At 44.3% G+C, this 25,869-nt stretch overlaps 2 protein-coding genes across 3 annotated transcripts in view; one reads left to right on the forward strand and one right to left on the reverse strand.

Annotated features, from left to right (window-relative positions):
• The first annotated feature begins 10,241 nt into the window (after positions 1 to 10,241).
• On the forward strand, positions 10,242 to 11,912 carry CRH (corticotropin releasing hormone). The gene is made up of 2 exons (XM_060242962.1): positions 10,242 to 10,571; positions 11,209 to 11,912. Exon 2 carries the CDS (start codon positions 11,225 to 11,227, stop codon positions 11,780 to 11,782), a length of 558 nt encoding a protein of 185 aa, XP_060098945.1. The 5' UTR covers positions 10,242 to 10,571; positions 11,209 to 11,224; the 3' UTR covers positions 11,783 to 11,912.
• Positions 11,913 to 14,773: 2,861 nt separating this feature from the next.
• The window catches only part of TRIM55 (tripartite motif containing 55), a 42,394-nt gene continuing 31,298 nt past the window's right edge, over positions 14,774 to 25,869 (reverse strand). For both annotated transcript variants that reach the window (XM_060243696.1, XM_060243697.1), the window contains one exon: positions 14,774 to 15,511. In XM_060243696.1, coding sequence (XP_060099679.1) covers positions 15,398 to 15,511 — 114 coding nt within the window. In that variant the 3' untranslated portion in view covers positions 14,774 to 15,397. The remainder of the gene's footprint in view (positions 15,512 to 25,869) is intronic.

The following is a 25,869-nucleotide window of genomic DNA, read 5'->3' on the forward strand; positions in this document are numbered from 1 at the left end:
GCGCAGTTGTGGAAGTAAGAAAAAATACCAGAGAAATGGGATTGGATTATAAAAGTTATGACATGGAGTGAAATGGACAAATTAACAAGAATATTAAGAGATTATGATTTAGAAGTTTTTAAGATGGAGTGGGAAAAGTTTAGAAGCTATGTAGAAAAAGAGTGGAAAATGATGGGCTGAGTCACTCTTGTTTTTGCCTGTGCCTTTTCAAGTGCTAAAACATTCCCTCCCTGCAACTGTTTTGGCAATTGAAAAGAAGCTGGGAGGCAGGAAAATGAGAATGTCTTCACCCACTGAGCTACCTTGTACCATTTAAAATATCTTAAAATGGCAGTGGCACTTTTTAGACTTCTAATTTGGCTGTCAGTCTGCTGTACCAAGACAAAATAGAAGTCCAGAGTCCATTTATTCTGGTGTGAGCTTTTGCGAGAGAGAGCTCACTTCTTCAAGTGCTGTGGGAAGACTGGGGGGGGGGAGGTTTTTTTCTTCCCATTGTACATGAAGTGATGAGCTCTGTCTCATGAAAACTCATATTGGAATAAACGTTATTAATCTTTAAGGTGCTGCTGAGTTTCTGTTATGTTCTGTTAAGAAGTAGCTTTATTCTTTTGATCTTTCACAATTTATAATGGCCCTGATTATGTTTCTAGTCAGATGGCCCTTTATCATGGGATGCCTGCCTTTGTGTAGATAGATTGCAAGTAGGTTGTAGTTGCACTCCACTTTTAAGATGAAACTCTATGTTGTTGTGGTGGGAACCTGACTTATAGTGGTTTTGAAGGCAAGAGACATTCGGAGGTGGTTTGTCATTGCCTGCCTCTGTGTCACTTTCCTGGAATTGCTTGGAGGTCTCACATTCAAATACTAGCCATGACTGATCCACCTTAGCTCCTGAGATCAGGCTACCCTGTGCTATCCAGGTCAGGGTTAAAGTGTTACTGGAGGATTATAATATTATTATAAATTCCAAATTTTAGATTATGAGAATTGTGCAGTAGATAACATCATCAAATTTCTCTGTGGCTGTTTTTGTTACTCCCACTGCTCCTTGTGATTAAGGAGAACATGACCTTGCCATGTTATAGATTTAGTAATAGCTCTGAGAGGAGACACTTTCTGATTTACCCAGCTGTTTATTTCTGGCCGAGAGTTTCCCAATTATTCCACCTGTCCTCCTCTTAGATGCTGAACATGATCTGAATAAATGCTGCCTCACCTCACTGCTTTTCCAGTGTTAAAACATTGATCCATCAGAACAACATCCAGGTGATGCTGAGAAGCGACCAAGGGCCAATTCACTGGGCTACATTTTGGCCTAATTGCTTTGGAGCAGTTTGCAGCCAGCTCTTTCTTGTTATAAAATAGTTCAAGAATACAAATTACTCCAATGTTCCTATGGGAGGCTTGTTTGATGGAGCCCTCAGATGTTACCAATGATGACTATAAACTTCCTAGTGCAAATAATATTAATGTTAATGACTGAAAGTTTCTAAAGACTTATCTATTATTGAAGTTTCCAACTTCAGTATGGGCTAAAACTTATGAAATAAATGTAAAAGACAGGTGGTCTCTTCATAGAAGCTGTTTAGTAAAGTCCAGAAAGCTTTGGTATTTTTAGTCTTTCCTAGAAGAGCACAACAACAAGAGAAGAATACTGTTTAAGAAAATCAATGAAGTATTTCTTCATATGGTGCATATTCAATATGTGGAAACTCAGAATGACATCCTTTAAAAACAGGTCAATGTCAAGCATGCGGTTTCAATGACGAGTCAGGTTTGATACAAAACTACGTTTATTGATAGACCAACACTTTCTGTGTAACAGATTCTTGAGAGTGATGCTAAAGATACAGTGATACAATACTTTTAAGGCATACTTCAAAAGGATTCCAAAAGGTGGGGTCGAGGGATGCGCTCTCACACATAAACTATCATAAATGTCTACATTAACATAGCATTATCAGGATTCCATCCTTGGTTTCCCCAGGTGTGCCACACTCCCTAACAGGAATGTATGGGAAGGTGCTGATTACTCTTTCTCAAGTTAGTTCTGTTTCTCTACTTCTGCTTCACAAGCAATAAAGCAAGAAGGGGGAGGGGGAAAGAATAACAGAGTTAATAGACCTTGGTCCTCCATGATATTTCACAGGCCAGCTCTATGGAGGACTCTAAAACAATCAATTACCAGTGGAATTCTACCATGCTTAACAGTCAGATGCTTAGATGGGAGACGAGCATCAGCTTGTTGTAATAGCAAATGCCAAATTTTAGAGAAAGGCTAGCACAACTGTGACTGCCAGATGCTGAAAGTTAGCAACAGGATTTGGATATGAACATTACCTCTCAGTCTATGAGGTCTAGGCACTATAAGCAGACAGGTTACTGATCTATATTGACAGTTGGCCTGACTTCCATTGCAATCCTGACATATTTATTGTTGGTTTTTATTAATCTGAAAATAATTTGAATATGCTATTTTTCCAGGATGAAAGGGGCATTTATTGGGAAGGGGAATATGCCCTAGCCCACTCCTTCTTACAGCTTTTGGTTTAACTTAAGGATTATTTGCTACGCAGTCAGCAGCTCCAGCAAAAGCATTTTCCAAAAAACAGATGCTTTGTATCATGTTGACTATATGAATGCGCAACCAGAAACAGCTAGAACCGAGTCAATGAAAGCTCAGCAATAATGACTATTAATTCTAAATAATCTTGTATTGGTTATTTTTAATTAGTTCATTTTCTTATAATATGATCCCAAGTCTAATAGAACCTTGGGAATATATCACCATCCAACAAGCTTATTTTGAAGCAGTCTGTAAATACAGTCTGTAAGGTTTTCAAAGCCTAAAATTTGTACGCTCCTCAAGTGATGGAGAGCCTCTGACCATTGCTGGTTTGTTGATGAAGGAGCCACAGGACTTGTGGATACCACAGAGGTCCACTCATGGAGGCCCTTGGGTCCAAGATAACCACCAGCCTCAGCTCTATACTGAACATCCTTGGGTCCCATTAATTGATGTGAACTCGGGATCAACTGGGACTGCCAGCTGGGTCTCGAATGAGACATGTAATTCTTCCAAACAACACAGAGAACAGGAAGTATGGTTTACCCCATAAAAAATTAAATTGTGGAATTCAGTGCCAGTGAAATTAGTGATAGCCAGGAGTACATATGGTTTTAAAAGGGGATTAGACTGATTCACAGAGGGTAAGTTCATCAATAGCTACTAGTCATTATGTCTAAAGGGAACCTACAGAGGCAGTATACTTCTGAATATTAGTGACAGGAGGCAAAAGCAGTGGAGGCCTTGGCCTTTATGCCACATTTGTTGGCTTATCAGGGTAGCTGGTTGGCCACAGTGTGAGGAAAGATGCTGAACTAGACAGACCCCTGGTCTGTTCCAGTAAGACACTTCTTATGTTTTAAGTAGATTCCACGGTGTTCAACAGGAATTACACTTGGATTTGTGTGAATAGGATGGCAGCCTTGATGGTGTTTACTATTTTATCATTTTTATCATTGTTGTTCTGTTACTATTGTTTATTGTAATTTTTAATTCTGTTCTGTAATTAAGTATCTCCCAAATTAAATACTGCCAGACAACTTCACTGACAAATGATTATGGGGAATCAATTACTTGTTTGTTGAGTAAATCTTTCCCAAGTGAAGAAGTTAAAGTTTTATCAGATCACCAGTCTGCCTGAATTCTTCCAACTTTCAAAACTGCTGGGGTCAAATCCACCTCCAGTGAAACCATAAACCAGTTTCAAAAGGGCCACACTGTGAATGGAATCAATGCAAAAGATATTCAGGTCCATGCCTATTTTTATAGCTACAGAGTGTGTCTGTTTATGGCAAGACTGAACTGGCAAGAAGAGGGGCTAAAATTAGATAACTTAATAAGATTTTTTTCTATGTTAACTACATATTGTATTCTGAGTCAGAGCTCTGGAAGAAGAGACTGTTTGACCTTCCCCACCCAGGACAGAATTAATAAAATGCTGGTGTTTCCTGTATAGAAGCCCTACAGTATATCACTTGAGGAAAATTCATCTGGAAAAAAAAATTCTGTTCTCCAGTGCTGCATTTGACTGACAAACTGTTTACCTACAGGCAATAATTTCTGCAGAGCTGCAAGAAACACATTTTGTAAATGCTATCTTGCACTGATCACGATGGCACCACTTGATAACCTTACAAACATGATTCAGGAGAGAGGGAGCCTTAGTCCAGTGACTAAAATGTTTTCCTTCGTTGCAGTTGTTTGTCTTGTCTCTTACAGGCCAGTGGAGGCTTGAAGCTGATGGAAACAACTGCTGGTCAATTTCACTCCTACAGTATGCTCTGGAGAGGGGCAGCAGCTACTCCATGTTAAATACAGCATTTACTTCAATGGACTTGAAAGGGTGAAACTCTGCTTAGGATTCAACTAAATCCCATTGAAGAAAAGAAGTGCATCCTTAAAATGCCCTTAACAGCCCTGTCCTGCCATTGAAGGCTTAGGCTGGAATAACTCTGCATAGGATTGCACAATGATCTTGAGATCTTCAAGTGTTTTTTAAAATACGAGAGCATTGCTAAACATTACTCTGTAGGATCAGCTCTCTACTAAAGAGCTGCATGACAAACATTGCATATGCACACAGAGATATACAAGCATCCTTTACCTGGTTTTAAAAAATGTTTTAAAAATTGTACTGAGCATGGGAGGAGATGAAGTGCTAGTCATAACTAGTGTTGTCTATATTGTTTTTCTTTTAGAACTGCTGCATGATGATTGTGTACACACTCCCCTTCTGATATACACTTTATTTCTTTGTATTCCATCTTTCCTCTTCGCTTGGGGCAGTTTTCCTGTGTTTACAGTAAAACAAAACTAGCTGTTGACATTAGGGGATAAGTAGGGAAATGCCTCCAATCTATATATTAGTAGTTCTACCTTTGTTTCTGGAAGCTTATCTAATCTTTCCTCACATAGCACTTCATCTTCAGAAAACAGCAGAACTAAGTGTATCAGAGAACCAGTGGGACCAGAGAGCCGAGCCAGTTACAATGTCCTTTGGGCAATCCCAGCTCTTTGGAAAGCAAGAATCTGAGCACAGAATTTAGATAATGTTATTCTCACAACTCTGTTTAGGATATGTCTTTCTTTGTTATGATGATGACAGATACAAAGAGGGTCCTGATGGCTATTACCACAAGCCTGGCTTTTTCATTAGTGATTGTTGTGTGTTAATTTAGTAGGGCCTCTTTTAAGACTAGCAGCCAAATGGCATAGAGTGATAAAGCAGCAGTACTACAGTACTGTGGTCTGAACTCTCTGCTCATGACCTGAGTTCGATTTCAGCGGAAGCTGGATTCAGGTAGCCGGCCCAAGGTTGACTCAGCCTTCCATTCTTCTGAGGTCGGTAAAATGAATACCTAGCTTGCTGGGGGGGGGGGGGAGTGTAAAAGACTGGGGAAGGCAATGGCAAACCACCCCGTAAAAAAGTCTGCCGTGAAAACTTTGTGAAAGCAACCTCACCCCAGAGCCGGAAACGACTGGTGCTTGCACAGGGGACCTTTCCTTTCCTTTTCCTTTTAAGACTAGTCTCAGGTCTGGAGTGCTGGAGAAAGTATGACACAGGCACCAAGTCCTGACATACAAATGATCACCCTGAAATCTCTTCAGTTTGTGAAGTTGTGCAGTTTCCACTTGCACCTGCTGGAATGGCCTTGGGTTAGCCATAGCTCTGGCAGGGGTTGTCTTTGAAAGGGCAGCTGCTGTGAGAGCCCTCTTGCCCCACCTACCTCACAGGGTGTCTGCTGTGTGGGGGAGAAGATGTGGGAGATTGTAAGCCGCTCTGAGACTCTGATTCAGAGAGAAGGACGGGGTATAAATCTGCAGTCTTCTTCTTCTTCGGAATAGGTTTTTTAATATTTCAAAACCCTAGGAAAGAAACAACAGCAACCTCTATGGTTAGCAACCATGGTGGGACAAAAGAAATATGTATAAGAGCAATAAGGTCAGTTTAGACCATTTTCACTCTCTTAAAAATCAACTCCAGCTGAACTGTCTTTGAGAGAAAGCGATGGCTGCAACACTGTTGTTTGGACCACTGTGCAGTAGCATTTCAGTTCTGTTACTGGGTTGATTCCTCCTACACCTACGTTTTCAGCATGTGAGTAGAAGAAGAAATTGGATTTATACCCCACCCTTCACTTGAAGTCTCAGAGTGGCTTACAATCTCTTTTCCCTTCCCTCCCTACAACAGATACCCTGTGAGGTAGGTGGGGCTGAGAGAGCTGAGAACTGCTCTTGAGAGGAACAGCTCTGAGAGTGTTATGACTGACCCAAAGTCACTCAGCTGATACATGTGGAGGAGTGGGGAATCAAACCTGGTTCTCTCAGATTAGAGTCCGCTCACAACCACTACACCAAACTGGCTCTCAGTAGTCTGTCACTGTTGCGCTACCCATTCAAAAGAAATAAATAGCTTAAGGCAACTCATTCCAAACATGTCAAGAACCTCCCCCCCCCACACACACTTTAAAATGAGTGGGTCATGCTCAAGGGTTGGCAAGCTGGGCTGAGTGGCCCTTGCAGAGCTACAAGCTGAGAAAAGCAGCACTGCAGATGGTTGGCAACCAGCTGGTGACAAATGCAGGAGGCAACTGGTTCAATGGCAAGTCTGCCTCCAGACCAGATCCAGACAAAATGCTCGTTAATGTGCTCAAGTTAATGGGGCTGAAAAATACTTGAGCACTGACAACTTAATAAAAAGAATGGGTCTGAAGATCACGTGGGACCACTGAGATGCAGAAATGTTCCTTCCACTTTATCATTGCCAGTGAAAAAAATAGGAATGGATTGCTGTGAGAGATGTTTGAAAGGATGTGTGGCTTCATGGGGAGATTTAGAAAGCATCCTACATTTTCTCCAGCCACAACAGTGCTCAGTGAAGTATAGGAGTCTCTTGCTGCATGTGCACATGAAACACCATGAAAGCTGCACCAAGGCCAGGGTCATAGCAGAGACCAGTCTGGAAAACCAGCAGTCTCCTTTGCACCTATTGTCTTACTTTCATTCTCTGTAAGAGGCTATGTGAGGGGTTCTCAGCCTTTTTGAGCCTGTGGGCACTTTGGGAATTTTGGCACAGTGTAGTGCGTGCAGTCACAAAATGGCTGCTGAAGCTTCCCTTCAGTCACACAGTGAAGATCCTTATGCTGAGGTGGCAGCAACTGCCAATGTCACATTTTTAAAAATTGGCATAGTCAATTAAATCTCTGGTCAATCAGAAGCCTTGTTGGGCAAGAGCCTCATCCACTGTCTAAAAGCACTTGGCAGGTGCCAGGAAAGGTTTGAGCAGGGGTGGGGATGGACCCCTGCACTATGCCAAGAAGAAAGACTGAAACACAAGCAAGAGGGACACAGAGAAGGCTATTAGTCTGGGCAGTAACTAGTGGCACAAAGGGTTGAGAGCCAGACTCAGCCTTCTTATGGAACAGATGATCAGAGGGCAGATTTAGGGAAGTCCAGTCCCACCTGCAGGTGTGAAGTGCCTCTCTTGACCATGTTCTAGCCCAGGATGTCAAATATGCGACCCGAGAGCTAGATTAGGCACCCAGAGGGTGCTATCAGGCCTGCGAGTAAATCAAAAGTAGGTTTGCAACCTATACACACCTGAACAACATCTGAACAGCATCCTCAAGATTGCTACAGCACAGACATTGTCTCCAGTTTTTGATGCAATAATTCAGAACAAGAGGTGTCAGTTATTGGAAACTGTTAAATAAACAAAATATTGCAAGAGTGCTAATGCTTAAAGCATATTTTAAGTTTTTAAAAAAATCTTTAATTGTATTTGTGTCCACTATCTGGCATTACATTTCATGACATACATAGCCCAGCCCAACAAGGTCTCATTTACCTCTGGCCCTCATAACAAATGAGTTCGATACCCGTCTAGCCCTATAGGAGAACTGCCTCCAATGGACCAAGTGTACACCCCAGGCAGTCTTGTTTAAGACTGGTCTAAGTCAGTGGGTTTAGACAGGAGTAACTTTGCGTAGGATGGCACTGCGAGTTCTTTTATTCAGAGGGAAGTTTCCACTTTCCCTCAGTGAATTCCACAAAAGAAGCTCTGAAGAAAGACTACAGGAGTTTTTCGCGGGGTGGTGAGAAATGTCCGCATCTCCCTCGTTTTCTCCAGGTTGCTGATGAGACAGGTGTTGGCCTTCTCTTGAGCAAGCGAAGGGGGACGAGGCAGCAGAGTTCAAGGCGCCAGATCTCTCGCTCCCTCCTGGCCCGGAGCAAAGCCCGGCAATGCACCCGACCCCTCGGCACTCTGCAAGCCTTTGGGGGCGTCCCCAGTGCCTCCGCCACATGTGCTCCGCCAGGCGCCCGCGGAACTCTCGGCGCAAGTCCGGGGGGGAAGACCTACCTCTGGCTGCTTTTCTCCCATTCGCAGAGAGCAACGCTACTCAGAATGCCCCCCTGGCCTAGTCAGTAGGACTTCCCTTCTCCCCAGGAAAGTGTGCTTAGGAGGACAATCTGCTGGGGGCAGGCGTTATCTCAGAAGCCGCGTCCTGAACCAAAACACGTCCCCTTGGAAGCCCCACCAAAACTTAGTGACTGCCCCGCTCCTCCGTCCCACCCACATGGAGCTCTTCGGATCGGGCTTTAAGAGAACACCCTGCAGAAATGTTGCCCGGCACAGCAGCCACATCGGCGCGTTGTTTCGTCGACGTGAGGCTTGTAGGAAACTTCTGCCGTTCCCTTCGACAGTAGACGGCAGGCAGGCAGGCAGGCCGGAAAGATGTGCTGGAGCCACTGAAGCGGCCTCGATTAGGGCACCGCCCTTGCTAAGAGGCAGCACCCCCTGGCCACTCACCGGGGAACTGCGCCGGAATGAGCGTTGAACAGCAGCCCTCCAGTCAGTCCCCTGTTGGGCACTGCTGGCTGGCAGGAGCCAAGTGGCTGGAGGAACGGAACGGAACGGAACGGGAGCGCGCTCGCTCCCTCCCCCCTTGGAGTTATCCAAGCGCCGTTTCCTTCTCCCAGGCGGAGAACGGGGGACGGGGGGGGGGGGGGGGGCTGGAGTGGCGGAGAGTTGAGGATGATTTCTGGCCAGGTCCTTGGGTGGGACGGGACCAAGTGTGCCTGCTCCAGGCCGCCGCACACAACACGGTCCCTTAAACAAGCAAACAAACTCAGAAATGATTCCCTGGAAATAACAGCCACCTTTGGTTCTGTGCTCGCCATCCACGCAGGCACAGTTGGGCTACCTGCCCACTTTCCCTACTTTTGGATCCCATCAGGATTCCCTTGGTAACCTGCATTAAACAGGACTTGAATTAGAACCCCGCGAAGGGGTATCGGCCAGCCTGGGGGATGCCTGTTGCTTGTGGCGGAGACCTTTTCATTCCAAGTGCTTTGGGAGAGTCAAACGCCTCTCAAGGGCAAAGCTGACGAACGGACAGAACCACAGGGAAGGGACAAAAATGCGAAAATGGGAGCGGGGTCTCGATTCTGGAAGGAAATCTGGAGCTCGTCTAAGCCCAATCGCACCCGAAGGCAGGATCCTTTCTTTCCTCCAATGAGCCCATTCCTCTTCACTCAGACCACCGAGCTCTTACCTCATTCTAAACACTTGGAAGAAATCAAGGGGGCGTCGAGGAGCCCAGGACTGAGGAACTTCCCACCCTGATGGGAAGCTAGCAAAGTTTTTTCTAGACAGTTGCCTGTAGCACCCGGCCAGAACAGCTGGCGATGTCTGTACGCCTTACCCACGGCGAAGCTTTTTGCGCTTTCGCCTGCCTTCGCTACCGGTGAAAAGAAAAACGCTAATGCTGGCTCAGCTTGGTTGCCAGCCTGTCTTTCCGAGGGACGCTTTCCCACAACCTTAAATGGAAGCTGCTTGTGTATTCTGTCCTGCAAAGGGGCTGTGCAGACCGGATAGCTGAGTGGCTGCCGGCACTTCCTTCGCAGAACTTCCCACGCCAAAGAGTTGAGACGGGGCATTCTGCCCCAGACGCCACCCGAGAAATCTCGTAATTCACTTAAAGGCCCTTTTCTCCTCTGAGACCAAAGTGGAAAGTCTGGGGCCACCTTGACCTTTGATAGTAAGAGGTGGCGCTTGCAATGGCTCCCCCCCCGCGGCCTCCATTCAAGGGTTTTTGTCAATGGGAAGAGAGTCCTGCTGATCTCCCCCGTCGCGGGTTTTGCTGACGTCACTAACGAGGCGATAAATATCTGTTGATATAATTGGATGTGAGATTCTGGGTTGTGATAGCAGAACGCTGCCCATTGCCTCTCCGAAGCGGCCCCCATGATTTATTCAGCAGTGGATCGGGGCACGCAAGCGAGCTGTCAAGAAAGCGTCAGCTTATTAGGCAAGGGCTGCGTGATTCCAGAAGAGGGTCTAACCTATAAAAATCACGCACCCGAGCTCTGATTAGCAAGCAATCTGATCACAAGGACGGCAGGAGACGGCTCTAAGAGACACGCATCCGGAGAGGAAGGGGAAAACCCGATCCACCCAGCATTGACTCCACCCGTCCAACTTGACTCCATCGGCATCTCTAAGGTATGAAAAGATCCATGTTAACTACACACGTAGACTCTGCAAGCTTAACTTGATCAGATTCTACCAGATAGTTTGGACGGCTGTGTGACTAGAGTGGGCAGTATATCTGCATGCGCGGGGAAAGAAAACAAAGTCATCTTGGGATCAGGGTGGAAGTGGCTGTGTGAGAGATTCTCTGGAAGCCGCCAAAGGGCTTTTACGTTGGGTTTTGTTCCTTGAATCGCTTCAGTTGTTTTGAATGATTATAAATCATGAGGCTTGTTGGGTCAAGTTTCTAAATCCAGTGCTCTTGCCGCCATAAAAAGCTTCCCTGATGCTCTAAAGCATGATCTTCGCATCCGGTGCCACTACCTTTGCTAAAGAGGGAGGTTTAGCCCTCGAAGCAAAGAGGAAATGCAATACTCCGCCATGAGCCCCAGAAGGATTTGGTTGTTGGTGTGCATTCCGTGGAGGGAATGCTGCAAGCTTTCAGGACCAAGGACAGCGACAGTTGAGTTGGTCGCGAGCGGGACACCTGTGTCTACTGAGCCCTGTGCTCACTACTCCGAGGGACAGAGCCTGCAACTTATGCCAGTTCTCTTCCCTTCCTGTTATATTATATTACATTATATTATCTTTTCTTTTTTCGTTTTTTAAGAACTGGCCGCTGAAACATGAAGATCCAGCTGCTGGTCTCTACAGGGATCCTGCTGGTCGCCCTCTTGCCTTGCCATGAGTGCAGAGCCCTCAGCAAGAGCGTCCCAGCCGGCGACAGCGCTCTGCAGCAGCCAGATCTTCTCCAAGCGCAACCACAGTCGCTGCCCATCTTGCTCCGCATGGGAGAAGAGTATTTCTTGCGCTTGGGCAACCTTCACAAGAACCCCGCCGCCTCCTCCCTCTTCCCTGCCTCCTCCGGCACTAGCAGCAGCAGCTTCAACCACCTGGCAGCCTCTGCGTCCGCCGGCAACTTTTTCCGAGCAGCGGCGCAACAGCTGCAGCAGCTGCCGCACCTGCAAGAGCGCTCACTAGAGGGCGCCGCCGAGCCCTGGGAAAGCGAAGACGACAGCGCCCACCTGGAAGCCCCGCAGAGGGAAAAACGCTCGGAAGAACCGCCGATCTCCCTGGATCTGACTTTCCATCTCCTCCGCGAAGTCCTGGAAATGGCCCGAGCGGAGCAGCTGGCGCAGCAGGCTCACAGCAACAGGAAACTGATGGAAACCATCGGGAAATGAAGCGCTCTCTCTCCCCTTCGCCCCTCCCCTGCCAAAGAGATCCTCCAACTAGCACAGCAGTTCGACAGCAGCATCCGCGCCCCTCCCCAGAGTGGCTCCAGTCCCATCCCGTTCTTTTGATTCGACAGCTTTCTCCATTCAAGGCGGTGCCCGGCCGTCGACCCACACCTGACCTCGATCTTCTCACTAGCATGCCCCGCGTTGTATCCGCGTGTCGTTCGTAGCCTCCTGTGGTTTCCCTTCTCTTTTCCTCGCCGTGTCAAGACTGATGGCGTGTTTGGGGGTGGGCTGCAGGTGCGGATCAGCTGTGGAAGCAGGCGAAGGAGAGAGCCTTGGGTGCCGGAGGGGGGCGCGCTGAGCAGGGGCGGGCGGGGGGGGCTCTCTGTGTACGCGACTTGGAATCTTCTCTTCTTCTTCCTTCTTTGTAAACATTTCCACAAATAAAACATCTTTTCAGCGCTCGGTCAATTGGGTTGTGTAAGAGAATGTTTAATATCTATATTTTTAATAAAAGCTGCAACGGAACGATGGCTGCTTACACTTTCCTTGCCTGTTGGTTGTCGAGAGTGTCAGGGCGGAAGGGGTCCCCACCGGCGCCAGCGGCCTGGGGTGGGGAGGGTGTGCCAGCATCCTGCGCCCCAGAGATGGCGATGAACCGGGAGCTGGGGGCACCGAGGGGCCAGGGTTACTTAGGGAGTCGCACTCATTATAGTAGGCAATCAACTCTAGATCTTAAACTGACCGCCACAACTCAGCCCTGGGGCGCGTGCCTCTGACCATGTACAAAGAGCACTCAGGCACCCCGAGGAACTAGTGTAGTGCAACACTTAGGCCCCCTGAGGGAAGGGCGTGGTGGTTATCCCGCCATCACTGCAGCATGGGTAGATTTAACGAGAGCTGGTTCCAAACGTATCATCTGTGCAGCCAGTCTTCCAGGGACCCGCCAAAAGTGCCAGCAGGAGGAACTGGACTAACCCTAGGGCCAGAACCCCATTCTCGACTTCTCCGCTCCTCTCCCCACCCCCTCCGGTTATTTCCCGGTACCAGGAAGGAGTGACGTCGCAGCAGCTTTATTTATAGCCAACTCTGAACTTTTTAAAAATCCAGTTTTGAAAATAACTTCTCGACTTTCTTTTGTGTCTACAGAATCAAAACTCGGTTTCTTTTCACTGAAATCTTACTTGCAAAATGTTGAATGAGAGAGAGATGCTGACTGCTTAGGAAACATTGTTTGGAAAGAAAAGTCATGTCAAAAGAGCTCGGCTGGACTAAGACGACTGACCCACGTGGGGGAGGGGAAGGAGGAGAGGTGCCCTTGTCCCCACAAGGCTTTCAGTCCAGCTCTCGGGGACGCGACGCGACCCGCCCCGGCCAGCCTCACCTATCTCGCTCCTGCTGTGCGGATGTGATCTTGGCAAGCCGCGCTAAGCGACCGTCCTTCGCCTTCCCCGCGAGTGGTTGCCTGGCCGGACATCCGACGGGGGGGCGCGGGGGGGTCGTTGGGACTCAGGGAGCCTGCCTGAAGGCGGCCCCCTCTCGCCAGCTGCGGTGCGGTGGTGTGGCTCTTGCTCAGTCTTCCCCTCGCCCAAAGGCTCTTCTGGGGCCAGGCGGGCTGGCCGGCCAACCCCACCCCGGGAGGTCCCCCGCGGCCCTTGGGTGCCCCTGTGCGGGAAGCAGGAGAAGGGGGGATGGACCCTGCGGGCCCTTCGAGGAGCTGAGGCAGAGCATGGATCCCTGCCCTGGGTCAGCTTGAGGCTTTTAGTCTCCCGTTGGGCAGTGTCCGGGAGAGTAAGAGCTGCTAGGCAGGGAAGGGGGGATGGGGCGGTTGTCTTCTGGGTCACCTGGGGTGGCCACTCTGTTTGGACCCCGTTCCCCCAGTGATTACTAGAGGCAAAGGTCCAGCTCTGACTTTCCCACCTCTTTTGCCTGAGAAAAGAGCTCCTGCAGCTATCCTGGCTCCTGAGAGAGCTTTAACAGCATTGACTGAAAGGGGCCCTTGTTTGGTTGGAGGCAGAGACTCCCCCTGCTTTTCTAAAAGCCCGGTATGCTGAGTGGGGGTCCAAAGCAGGTCACGACTTCATTCTCCCCTCCTCTCCTTACCCCTCACAGCAACAACTCTGTGAGGCAGGTCAGGGAGAAACAGTGACAGGCCTCAGGCCATCCAGGGAGCTTCCACAGCAGAGCAGGAATCTGAACCTGCATTTCCCAAATCCTACCCTGACGGTGTGACCCTTAACCCCCCCTCCCCCTCCGGCTCTGCTTGGGGATGTGTAGAAGAGGGAATTTCAGCTTCCCTCTGCCTTGCATGGCAAGCTGCTCCTGCCAAATACCTGCTCTGATGTGACCATTTGGGGTCTGAGCCTCCTTTGCAGCTGATGTCCAACTACATAACAATGAAATGTCTTTGGTGGTATTAGAGACAAGCAGTCTCAATGTTATTTTCTTTGTCATAGCTGTCCACATTAAGCTCTTATTCCCCTCTCTGTCACTAGCAAAAAAGATGGACTGATGATAATAATAATAAAGGGCTGTCAGGTCATGACTGACTTATGGTGACCCCGCATGGGATTTTCAAGGTAAGAGATGAAGACCAGGGTTTGCCATTGCCTCTTCTGCATAGCATCCCTGATCTTCCTTTGTGTTCCCCATCCACATATGGGCTGTGGCCAACCCTGCTTAATTTCTGAGCTCTCACAAGCTCAGAATGGTCCAGGCTATTCAGTCAGCTAAACATGGGTTACAGCTGCCTACAGTCATGGGCATTGCACTTACAGAGAAATACTGTATGGTATCTAATTTATAAATGTCCCAGCACTCACTCCACTAAATAAGCAAGCATCCTCTTCACCCTACTCATCTTATTTTATTTATTTATTTATTTATTTATTTATTTATTTATTTATTTATTTATTTATTTATTTTATGTTAAGATTGGTGGGAGGGGGGAGAAGCAGGCAGATAATAAAAACAGTGATGAGCCTTGCTGAACAATGAGGTCTAAATTTTTATTAACAATAATGCCATTAGTGAGGAAACATCTAACAATGTTGCTAAAGCCCTTACTTAAGAATAGAAGGATTTCCAAGACATTTGTGAACATGTATAACGTGTATCTAACTCTAGCAAAAACAGCAGAGTGTTTATTTTCAACACATTGCTTTCTGAAATAGATTTTGTTTGAGCACACTCAGGATCAGTTCATGTGAGAATTGCGCTATCATGGGATAGCTCGGTTTCATCCCAGACTGACTATTATCCATAAAGCTCTGTTACATGAATTCAGTATCCAGTTGTCATTTGTGAATTGGGCTTTGTCAAGTCATAAAGTTATTTGATGTCTGTCAATACTTCAAAAGGCAGGATGGATTTCACTCTCAACTGCTTCATTATTAGCTATCAGCTCACATTTCCTTCTTGTCCCTTTTCCAAATTGGCTTCAAACATCTTGTTTCAGAGAGTCAGATCCAGTGTGAGGGTTTTCAAACAAAGTTCTTAGGATAAAATCTGATCATTCATCCCTTGTAATGTACTATTTCTTATCTCTTCCATCCAAGTCAGTTACTGCCTGTGAATTCCTTCAGAATGTATACTAGAAGTCAGTTGGTTCAAGAGCGATCATTCATTCAATGAGTTCAACCAGGAGAAAGAGAAGACATGTCGAGCTGGCTCTTCTGCTCTTTCATTGCTCCCTGGCTGTCCTTGTCCTTGAGTGAGTGGATCAGACCCAGTCTGATAAAAGAAGCAGTTACAAACACTGAAAATTCATTTCTTTAAAAAGCTGGAGCTATGTTTTTGACTATACAGTTTCACAAAAAAGTAATTTTTCAACTACTGGGAAATCTCTATTCCCTAAATCTCCCCTTCCAAAGTATAGCTCAATCTCATCAGATCTTGTAAACTAAGCAGGGTAAGTACTTAGATGGGAGGCCACCAAGAAAGATGCTGCAGAGAAAGGTGATAGTCAACCACCTCTGCTTCTCACTCACCTTGAAAGCCCTTTGCTGGGTCACTATAAGACAGTTGTGAAAAGTAATAGAACAAAGTAGGAGTCCAGGAGCACCTTTAAGATCAACAAAGTTTTACTCAGAATGTAAGCTTCCAAATGCATGCATATGAATAAAACTTTGTTGGTCTTAAAGGTGATACTAGACTCCTACTTTGTTCTATTGCTTCAGACCAACACTGCTGCCCACCTGGATCTATCTTGTGAAAAGTAACTTATGTATGCCAATTTTCCTTTGAGCCAGCCAAGTTCCTCACCTCCCATTAATTTCCAAGGACAAGGAGTACGCTCAGTCTTCATTAGTATGGGTTGGGGATTTTTTTTTTACTTTTAAGTGTACAAAACCACATTTTCTGCATTTCTAACAAGTTCCAACAGAATAGTGACCCCCTAATTTATTTTTATTGATTTGATTTGTATCCTGCCCTCCCTCCCAAAGCAGGCCCAGTCTGGCCTATCCTTGTTTCACTGCCCAACCTCTACCCACTTACAAGTTACCTTTTCTCAGGTATATCCTCAATTGGGATCACAAATATTCTAGGGACTCTATGCTTTCCAGACATAGGCCTCCAGTTTGGATTGGGATCATGGTATGTGGGGAGAGGGAGCTTATATTTATATATTTAGAAAATGTATATGCTACCTCTCCAGAGATCTGCTTGAGGCAGCTTGCAACTAAAACAATACAACAAAGCCATCAAAACCAGTGTTAGATGCCTACCTGTGCTGCTTTCCCATACTGAATATCTGCAGAAAATGACTTGTACGGCACATGTAAATATCAGAACATATGATATTGTACAAAAGACAAGGTCAGAAAAACAGTAGGGAAATGTGTTCACAGTGCTCCCTTTCCACACATGACATGATAGAAGGGTAAATGGGGCTCTGGCCACCAGAGAAGCACAGAGAACCCAAAACCCATCTATGACCCACCCCAGGGACATAAGGAAAAACATAACTCTGTTGCTGGCCCATCATGATAGGCACATTACTATCAAGTTCAGTATTAGAAGATATGATGATTATAATGGTTATGACCATGTAGAACAATCTGCATCATTCCCTTTCACAAGCCCCACTGAGATGAATGAGTGTGTGATCTTGTGCAGTTCTCATTAATTTCAATGGGGCTCGCAGAGAAGAGCTTTGCTAGATTATGCCCTTGTGTTCATCAAGTATATTGATATAATGAATGCCCAAGTTTCACTGAGACCACTGAGCACTGGCATAGAATAATACTAATATGAGTGTTTTTATCAGTCACTCTTGAAAGTCAACTTTAAGTCTTTTATAAGGCAATTGCTTTTGATACTTTCTAAAATGATACTTTCCATAAATTCCACTTTTAACCTGGTCTAGTGCTGTATAGTAGATTCATATCCTTTTTGTCTTAACCCTGGAAAACTCAACAGAAGACTTCCCTATTTTCTCTAAATGTATGTTTTTAACTATATAAAACAATCTCTCTCCTTCACTTAACAATGGAGAACTCACATCTCAGTGGTACTGCATAGAGGTATAGAGATACCTCAAGATTATAACACCATCACAAAACATATATACAGCTGCCACAAGTGCTTATGATGAATGGATATATGGGATACAGAATGGTTTGGCACATTTCAAGCATCTTTTGTAAACACTCAAGCCTGAATTAGTGAGGGATGATGACCAGTTAGATATTAGTTGGCAGCTTCATGCTACTTAGACAGTGTCATGCTGCTATAAGAAAAATCCTGTTGCTAAATTAAAATGTAGTTTTCTTGCTTCTATTCAACCAGAGGTTTTGACATCTGAGGATGATGAGTGCTACTAACCGACAGATGCTGCCAACTGTACAGGTGCACAAGCAACAGATGTACTCTAACTTAGTTGATCTTAAAGAACCTGGGGACATTCCTAACCAAAGAAAGTCTGAACAACAATGATTGCATGTCAGCAGAGGCTATCTGAGCAGCTGCCACACTGAGGCAAAATTACTTGAAAAGCTATTCCTTTTGAATTCTGAGCAAGTAATCAAAACTGTTTGTTGACATGTTCAACTCAACACAAATTCAGCATTTCAAACAAGGTCGGTTCAAGTGTCAGTCACATTCTGTGTTAAGCTGGCAGCATCCTGGGGTGTAGCTAATGCTTACCAGAGCTCACCCCAAAGGCTATCAACCTTGGCATGTGTGAGCAGGACAAAAAGGCAGGTGTTTGTGTTTGCCTGTCTAGATTACTGTGAAAAGGCCTCACTGGGTAAACTAACATCTGGTCAGGAACTCTATGAAAGAACACTGATCTTCCTTGAGAGCTGGAAAACTCTCTGACCTCTGTTTGGAAAGTGGTACTCTTTAGCTACTGGGACGGAGGAAGTCCAGTGGACTTGGGCAAAGCCAAGATATTCTTATGGTGCAGTTCCTCTCTTAAAAAACATGATGCAAGATTAGCATTTGTGCTGCCAGTTTTAGGGGTCTGCTTCATTTAAGCTGGTTTTATTGTTATAAACAAAATAGATTTTGGAAGAACACCCAGGTGCATTAATAGAATGAATCTCCTGTACTCTCTGGAAACCAAACCATTGCAGCTGCTAGATCTTGCACTAGTCAAGGGAATGAAAAGCCCTTGCATTTGATCACATGCACAGCAGCTGAAATTCATACCCAGTAAGTATCAGCATCTCACTACCCCACTTCAGGGGACCATTGTTACACTAAAAAGGTAAAGGTAGTTCCCCTGTGCAAGCACCAGTTGTTTCTGACTTTGGGGTGACGTTGCATCATGATGCTTTCATGGCTTTTTATAGGGTGCTTTGCCATTGCCTTCTCCAGTAATCAACACTTTCCCCCTCGCAAGCTGGGTACTTATTTTACCAACCTCAGAAGGATGGAAGGCTGAGTCAACCTTGAACCGGCTACCTGAACCCAGCTTCTTCCGGGATCAAACTCAGGTTGTGAGTAGAGCTTAGGACTACAGTACTGCAGCCTTACCACTCTGCACCATGGGGCTGTTACACTAAGCAGGCCCAGATGTTACACTTGCCACAGGAATGCAAATATTGATCTTTCTAGCCTGGCTAGCATAGTTTCTCCATTGCTGCTCCAGCTGCTGATCCATATCAGCAGCAATGGGGCTTCCATTAGGTGGTTTGCCTTGTCATTTCCTTGCTGCTACAGCACTCCCTGCACTACAAATATTATTAATTTATTATTTATTATATTAAATTTCTAACCCACTCTCCTCACAAGTGGGCTCAGGTTGAGAAATACTAGGAGATTTGATTTTATTGGTACTTGTTTTTGTAGTTTTTATAGGGTTGATTTTCATGTTTGTATTTTCTAACACTCCCCACACCCCACCATGGGATTCTTCATTTTAAAAAATCAGCAGTCGAATATTGTTACAATGATATAACAATCTGTGTACTGAATTTCCAGCTTTCATTTTTAAAACAAATAAAAGGAGTTAGAAACTTACTTTTGCAAAAAAAAAAAATGAATCTGGGAATTCAGAAAGCCTGACAACATAATAATATTCAACTGCTGATTTAAAAAAAAAACAGTTTGCCAACAACACTGAACCTTCACCCTGAGAGTCAGACCATCCTGTAAGGCTACTGAGACTATCCTGTAGACTACAAACCATCCTGTAGGCTACTTCACTTGGAGAGTCAGTCCACCCTGTAGGGGAAACTCATTGCACAGTGTCCCTCAAATTATGCTGTGCATTCTTCTGCTGTATTATGGAATGCTTTACCTGGCATTAATTTATCACTTAATGTGTAGGGTGATTGTAGGTCTTCAATAGTTGAGTAGTAATTAGTTGTCACAAGACGTGTAGAGGAAATTGAAGTTATTTTACAATGATTTCAACTTTCTCTAAAGACTTTCTGTTTACTTTCCATAGAATATTATGCCCTTGGCAGAAATTCCTGCAGCTGTCAACTTTTATCATAACATTACAGCTACAAGCTCAAAGAATGCTTTTCTTCTGTCTATTTTTAATTCTCTGGGACCTAACTGAAATTCTTTTCTATAATGAAATAAGTTGTTCAGCTACTTAATGGTAGGCAAAGTAAAAATATGCACCAGCAAACGCCATCCATCATAAGATTAGCTGTTCAATTCCCAGCAAGGTAGTCGACAGTGAACTTCTAGCGCCCATGGGGACTGAATGTCTCACCAAAATAGATTTCCATTCTATTACAATTAGAGCACTGTGGCAAAAGAATAATGCAAGGCTGTTTGTTTCACAACCTTAATGATTCCAAAAATAGTTCCCAGCAAATGAATTCAGTGTTCCTGTTTGTGTGTTGGCTGGCTAAGTTTCCTGAAGGATATAATGTCAAGCACACTTTAGAAGTGTTAAACTAATGGGGAAGCCTTTCTGGGTGAAAGGGGCCCTTAAATAAGACTTTTTTGATATAATATGAGAGTTCCTTTGGGCTCAGGTCAATATGCTTCATTTCAAGGCATTCTGAGTCTGGCTCCAGTGGCTCTATGCAAAGGTATCGATAAAACCAAGTATGTAACATTTCCATCAGTGATCTTATGGCAATGTGCAAGACACTTATCTTGGCACAATTTGAATGGCATTCATGTCTCCCATAGCAGCCTTGGCATCTACTGAAGTGGATGGAGGAATGTTGGGCAGTATCAGAAAGGAGTTTAAGATGGATCTCCTGAGCAGTCAGGCCTTGGGATGATATGCCCCATTGCAGCTATTTGCTCAAGACAGGCTTTGCAAGTTAGAGGGAAAGTGGTGAAAAGCACTTGGCAGTATTTGGCAATTGCCTGGTACACTCCTCATCTACTTTTTTATAGGGCATCAATATCTGATGGCTGCGTCAAATGCTTCTTCCCCATTCTGAGCTTTAAAACATGCCTAGCAGCTGGGCTTTGATCCAGCTGCAGCAAAGGGGAAAAACACTACAGGGAACAAAATTTGATTCCCATTTCATTGTGGCCTCTTGCAAGTTTGGGGATCCCAGGAAGCTTCCATCAGAAAAGCCTGGTGACCCCTGAAAATGACTGCAGTCGATTACCTTGTATTCCTCAAACTACATGGATCTTCTAAAGGAAGTCTGAAATTCCCCTCCCCTTTCCTCCTTTTTGGAGATTATAATGTTAGACATCAAGCCAGGTGCTGGTTTGTTCAATCAGTCTGCCTTCAGCTTTTCATTGTCCCATTGTTAACCAAATGTATGTAAAGAGATGGTGATCATGTTAGCATCCAAAATGTGTCCCAAGAAGTATCAAATGCAAAGCAAAACCAAAACTGCAGAACCTTTTAAATGGACACTGAGTTTTTAAAAATAACATTGTAATAATTTAAATGTTAACCCAATCTAAACAGTTTTTCAAAAGCTCTGAGTACTGGGAGCACTGGGTTGAATCCCACAGATTCATTCTATTAATGCACCAGTAGCCTTCTCCTCATAGAAGATGGTCTGGAAATGTTCTTGCATTGGGGAAGGCTCCAGGGCCTGAAGGAAAGGACCACTGATGGTGAGAAAGGATCCTTGAGATCCAGCCCTGAATCTTAAAGAGATGGTACACCTCTTCAAGTTCCTTGCTATTGAACCAAGTTGCTTGAGAAACAAATGCACTTATGAAGCACATTCAGTTTAAGAATAAGTATAGTGCTACATGATAGGACTGACCAAAGAAAAGTGATGGCTCTTTTCTTTGGGAAAACTGCTTTAGTTGGTTGCTCACTCCTGACATAGGAGAAGTAGTCACCTTCTGAAGATCAAACAATGGCTGTATTATGCTGAGATATTAAGGGCAAGGTCTGTACTAATGATTACCCTTGACTTTGGAGGGAGAAGCCCTCTGTTTCTCCCAGCTGCTCTTGTTTAAAATGTATCTTGTGCTTCAAAAGGATGATAGAGTTTTCAGCTTGTGAAAGGTGGTCTGATAGAGCCATTATTGCCCATGGTTTGGTACGTTCAAACAGGTTTAGCAGTATTTTTGCAGCACTTCAAAAACCCGTAAAGCTTCTTTGACCAAAGTGAGTAGAGGCAAAAGAACAAAACAGATTGAAGTTTTCAAAAATAAGGAATTATTAGTCTATATATCTCAGGTAAGGACACTGCTATGATATCACCTTCAGCTTTCTTTCACTCCAGGCTATGCTAGCATGAATTTTTTTAGCAGGAGGTTAAGGATCAAACTGGGGCTCCTGTGGATCAGCTATTGGCTCTGTTTGCAAACTCATGTTATTTAAGTGGCTGCATATGCATATTGCAGTGGCATTAATAATAACTCCAAGGGATGTTTTAAAGAGGAGGGAAAGTGTGGCAGGAAAAGCAGTTGCCATTTCTGCTTGTGAGCTCCAGTCATAAGGAGAAAAAGGCTTACCCAACAAACAGAAGGACCATTTGAAGTGTAAAGAGGCCCAGTAGAGATGTGTTAGGGGATAACATCATATGTATTTATTTACATCTCCTACTCACATATGAAGCATAGATGGGCTTAAAACTCTGTCCCTCTTCCCCCTTCTCTGCTGCTGTAAGTATTTTGTTTTCCTGCCCAGTTTATTTCTGGTACTGGAGGAGGATGGAGAGAAAACCTTAAATCACTGAAGAGGTAAAACAGGGTGGAAGAAAGAGTTCAGCTTCCCTCACCAACAAGTTTATTTTCACTATAAAAATAGTCTTCCACCTCCTGCTTGACTCATGAATTGAAGAACACATGGTAAGGTATAATGTGGCAACCCCTCCACCATGTCTAGTTTGCCCCTTAATCTACTAGAACATCTTGTTCAAGTCAACCACATCAAATTGCCTTCCCCTTTAAGGACTGTGATCAAACAGTTTCTTACTAAATTGTCTGTAACTATTTTTTGTTAGCTGCTTTGCACAAACTCACCAGATATTGCCATTATGAAAGTTTGGCAAAAGACTTTGGGTATTAATGTGGCAAAGAGAACTTCATACTGACTCACTCCCATTTACTTAATACCAACTAAGAAAATAGTGAGGAAACATCAAGTAATCCTGTACCCTGTGCATTTCAAGAAGTAGACCTCAAAGAGCTGTCAGAAGAAACTTCCTCTCCTTTTGGAGAGAAGGGCAGAGATTCTAGCAGTGACGCAGAACACAGTCTTTGTATGCCACTTAGGAAGCAGACAGCACTTTAAAGTATAGATTGTTCTTTGAAAGGACCTGATGAATGAGGGCCCATTGCCATTTAAGATTATGACTCATGCCAGAGTTTGTGCCAGTTTCATTGGATGAGGTAACAAAGCCTGCATAATTTGTCAGATTTAGATGTACATAGCACTTGATCATGAATGAATGACTTAGTTTAGCTATGGCAAATATGTTAGAACTGGCACACAAGACCTATAGACACCCAGTACACATGCTATGGAAGCCAGCTCAGATCTGTAAGAACTCCATAAATAGAGCATCTTGCTGAGACATCAACTCCATCAGCACATTCTAATTCCTCGAAGTTACTCACTAGTTGGAAAGTGTCCACAGTACAATGTCAACAGTGTTGTTTACTCAGATCTCTTGCTCTCGCTTGGAGTTTTTTTGGAAAAATCTTGGGTTTGGGGTCTGAAAGGTATTATTTCTACGTACTGTGACCTTCAGCCTAAATGCGGATAGGTGGGAAATACAGAAAAATATAACATAGTTCAGCTTTCTGGCCCAAGATGAAAGACTGAATCATGAAAGACAGAGTAGATTTTCCCAGATTAGAGTCAGCACACTTAACCACTACACCATGCTGGCTCTCATGCTTAATGAAGAGAAAGCAAAACATACATAAATCCACTGTCTTCGTTGATGGTTGCTTTATAATAATTCAATTGTCACAGTCCTTCCTTAGACACAGACAGCACAAGTGATAGGTTGGATTCCACTAGTCAATTTATTTGGTGCCAACACATTCCTTAACCACAAAAAATGTCCTACCAGTACAAGGGCCCTCCTTGTCAGTGGGAAATCCTTGCATCAAAGGAATGTGCCAGCTGGACAGAATGGCAGGATCCAACCCAGTGAGATTATTCTACTTAAGACCGCTACATTCTCAAGAGAAATGTTATCAGCGAACCCTTGCTCATCTGTTCTACATTTTGCAGATTGTTTTGTTCTTGAATAGTTGAGAGCAGCCTTAAGGCTGTAAGAAAAGCAGCTTGAATTCATCCATGAATAATGAGAATGACCTTGTATTTCCCTATTCAGATTAGCTCTGCTCTTATAGAGAATGGGCTGTAAGTTAGGAACTTTCCCTATAATGGTATTATAAGCACTTATTAGTCATTGCAAAACATACTTGAAAATATTCAGGTGTGGGTAGAATTCGTATTGCTTGTCTCAGATTTTGCAACAAGCAGTAGCCACATCTATCACAACAGTGGTGATTACTTAAAACTCTATATGAAGTAAAATGTCCAAGAGAAGATGTTGTTTTGAAAGAAAGAATGAAATAGTATCTCTTTCTAATTTTTTAAAACTTTTTTTTCATTAACTCAGAGGATTACAAATTATTTTAAGAAGGCAATTTAATTTAAGAGGGCTTTCAGTTTTCAATGAAGCAAGATATACAGGCAAAGTCGACCTTTATTTGTATAAAGGAAATCACTGTATCTGAGGTAAGACTGCTAAGAAAAGACTGACTTTACAAACCAGAAGATACTTTGTGACTCACCATATATAAACTGTAGATGTGACTATTACATGAGACTGGGAAGGAAGGATAGCTTGGACTAATGACACTAGCACTATTGCTTGGAAACCCAACAAAAATGCTTTCTTATTACAAAAGTTCCTTGCTGGTGCTGCTGAATCACATAAGCAACTTCCAGAGATTAAGAGCTGAATTAAAAATAAGGAGGCAGGGGCAGGCCTTTGAATATTAAATATGAACTTGCTTATGACTAAACGAGCACATGTAGATGGTCTTTGTTAAACAGGAAGTCACTTCCAAAATGGTGACCATGAGTGGAGAAGAGATGGGCTGGGAGAGACGGATGTGCAGAACCCTCATGTTTGTTGCTAGCAGTCTTATCTCGAGATAAGGGATGAGGCACCAGCCAAATATGGCTCCTCTGTGTCAAATAGGTAGGGTTGCCAAGTGCAGTTCAAGAAATATCTGGGGACATTGGGGGTGGAGCCAAGAGCAAGGTTGTGACAAGCATAATTGAACTCCAAAGGGAGTTCTGGCCATCACATTTCAATGCCTTCCCTCCAATAATGAAGGATAGGGGCACATTTTTGGGAGGCTCATAGAATTGGACCTCCTAGTCCAATTTTTTCAAAACTTGGAGGGTATTTTGAGAAGAGGCACCGGATGCTATGCTGCAAATTTGGTGCCTCTACCCTTAACACTCTTGGATTCTACCAGCACTGTATGGGAAAACTATTAACATTGGGGTGAAATCTAGGAGCATCATACCAACATGATTACATTATTTCCACATTCATGTTAGAAATGATGTTGTGACACTGCATGACACTTACGTGCATGTCCCTGCCCTCTAAACCTCCTATTCATTGCCTGTGCTTGGCTGCTAACCCTGCTACCAGCAGGTTAGAATATCAGAATACTACCAGGCAGTGATGGTTTATAATTTGGTTTATGCTGTGGAAGATTTCCAAAGTAGGTTGACTACAGTGTGACTGTGGTGTGGAGAAAGCATAGCTTCTATAGGTCAGGAATGCATTCGTCTGTCTAGCATATTTGTATTCTGCCCAGTATCCAGAACAGCGTGCATAGTTCTTCTTTCCTCATTTTATTGTTATGACAGACCTGTAAGGTAGATTAGAATGAGAAAACACCTGTTCCATGGTCACCCAGCATGATTTATAGTAGGATAGAGATCCTGAGTCAGAGTCTAGCCTGATACTCTAACTTCTGCACCATTCTGGTTCCTCACTATATAATTCTGCAGGGGGCCATTTATCATCATATGATCTTGCACTGACTTCAGTACATTTCTACCTCTGTGAGCAAACCCATCTGACTCACAAGGGTATCAATGTGCAAAAAATAAGGCAAATGCTTAATTTTCTTGTTAGATTGCAAGCTGGAAGACTAGAAACTCCCCTTCTAACCTGAACCTTGAAATCTTCAGCAAAGGACAA

This window comes from Heteronotia binoei, chromosome 7 (genome assembly GCF_032191835.1).
Source record: "Heteronotia binoei isolate CCM8104 ecotype False Entrance Well chromosome 7, APGP_CSIRO_Hbin_v1, whole genome shotgun sequence".
NCBI lineage: Eukaryota > Metazoa > Chordata > Lepidosauria > Squamata > Gekkonidae > Heteronotia > Heteronotia binoei.

What these genes read in the sequence shown, in the direction of transcription:
- CRH (XM_060242962.1), top strand. Translation starts at nt 11,225, where the DNA reads ATGAAGATCCAGCTGCTGGTCTCTACAGGGATCCTGCTGGTCGCCCTC.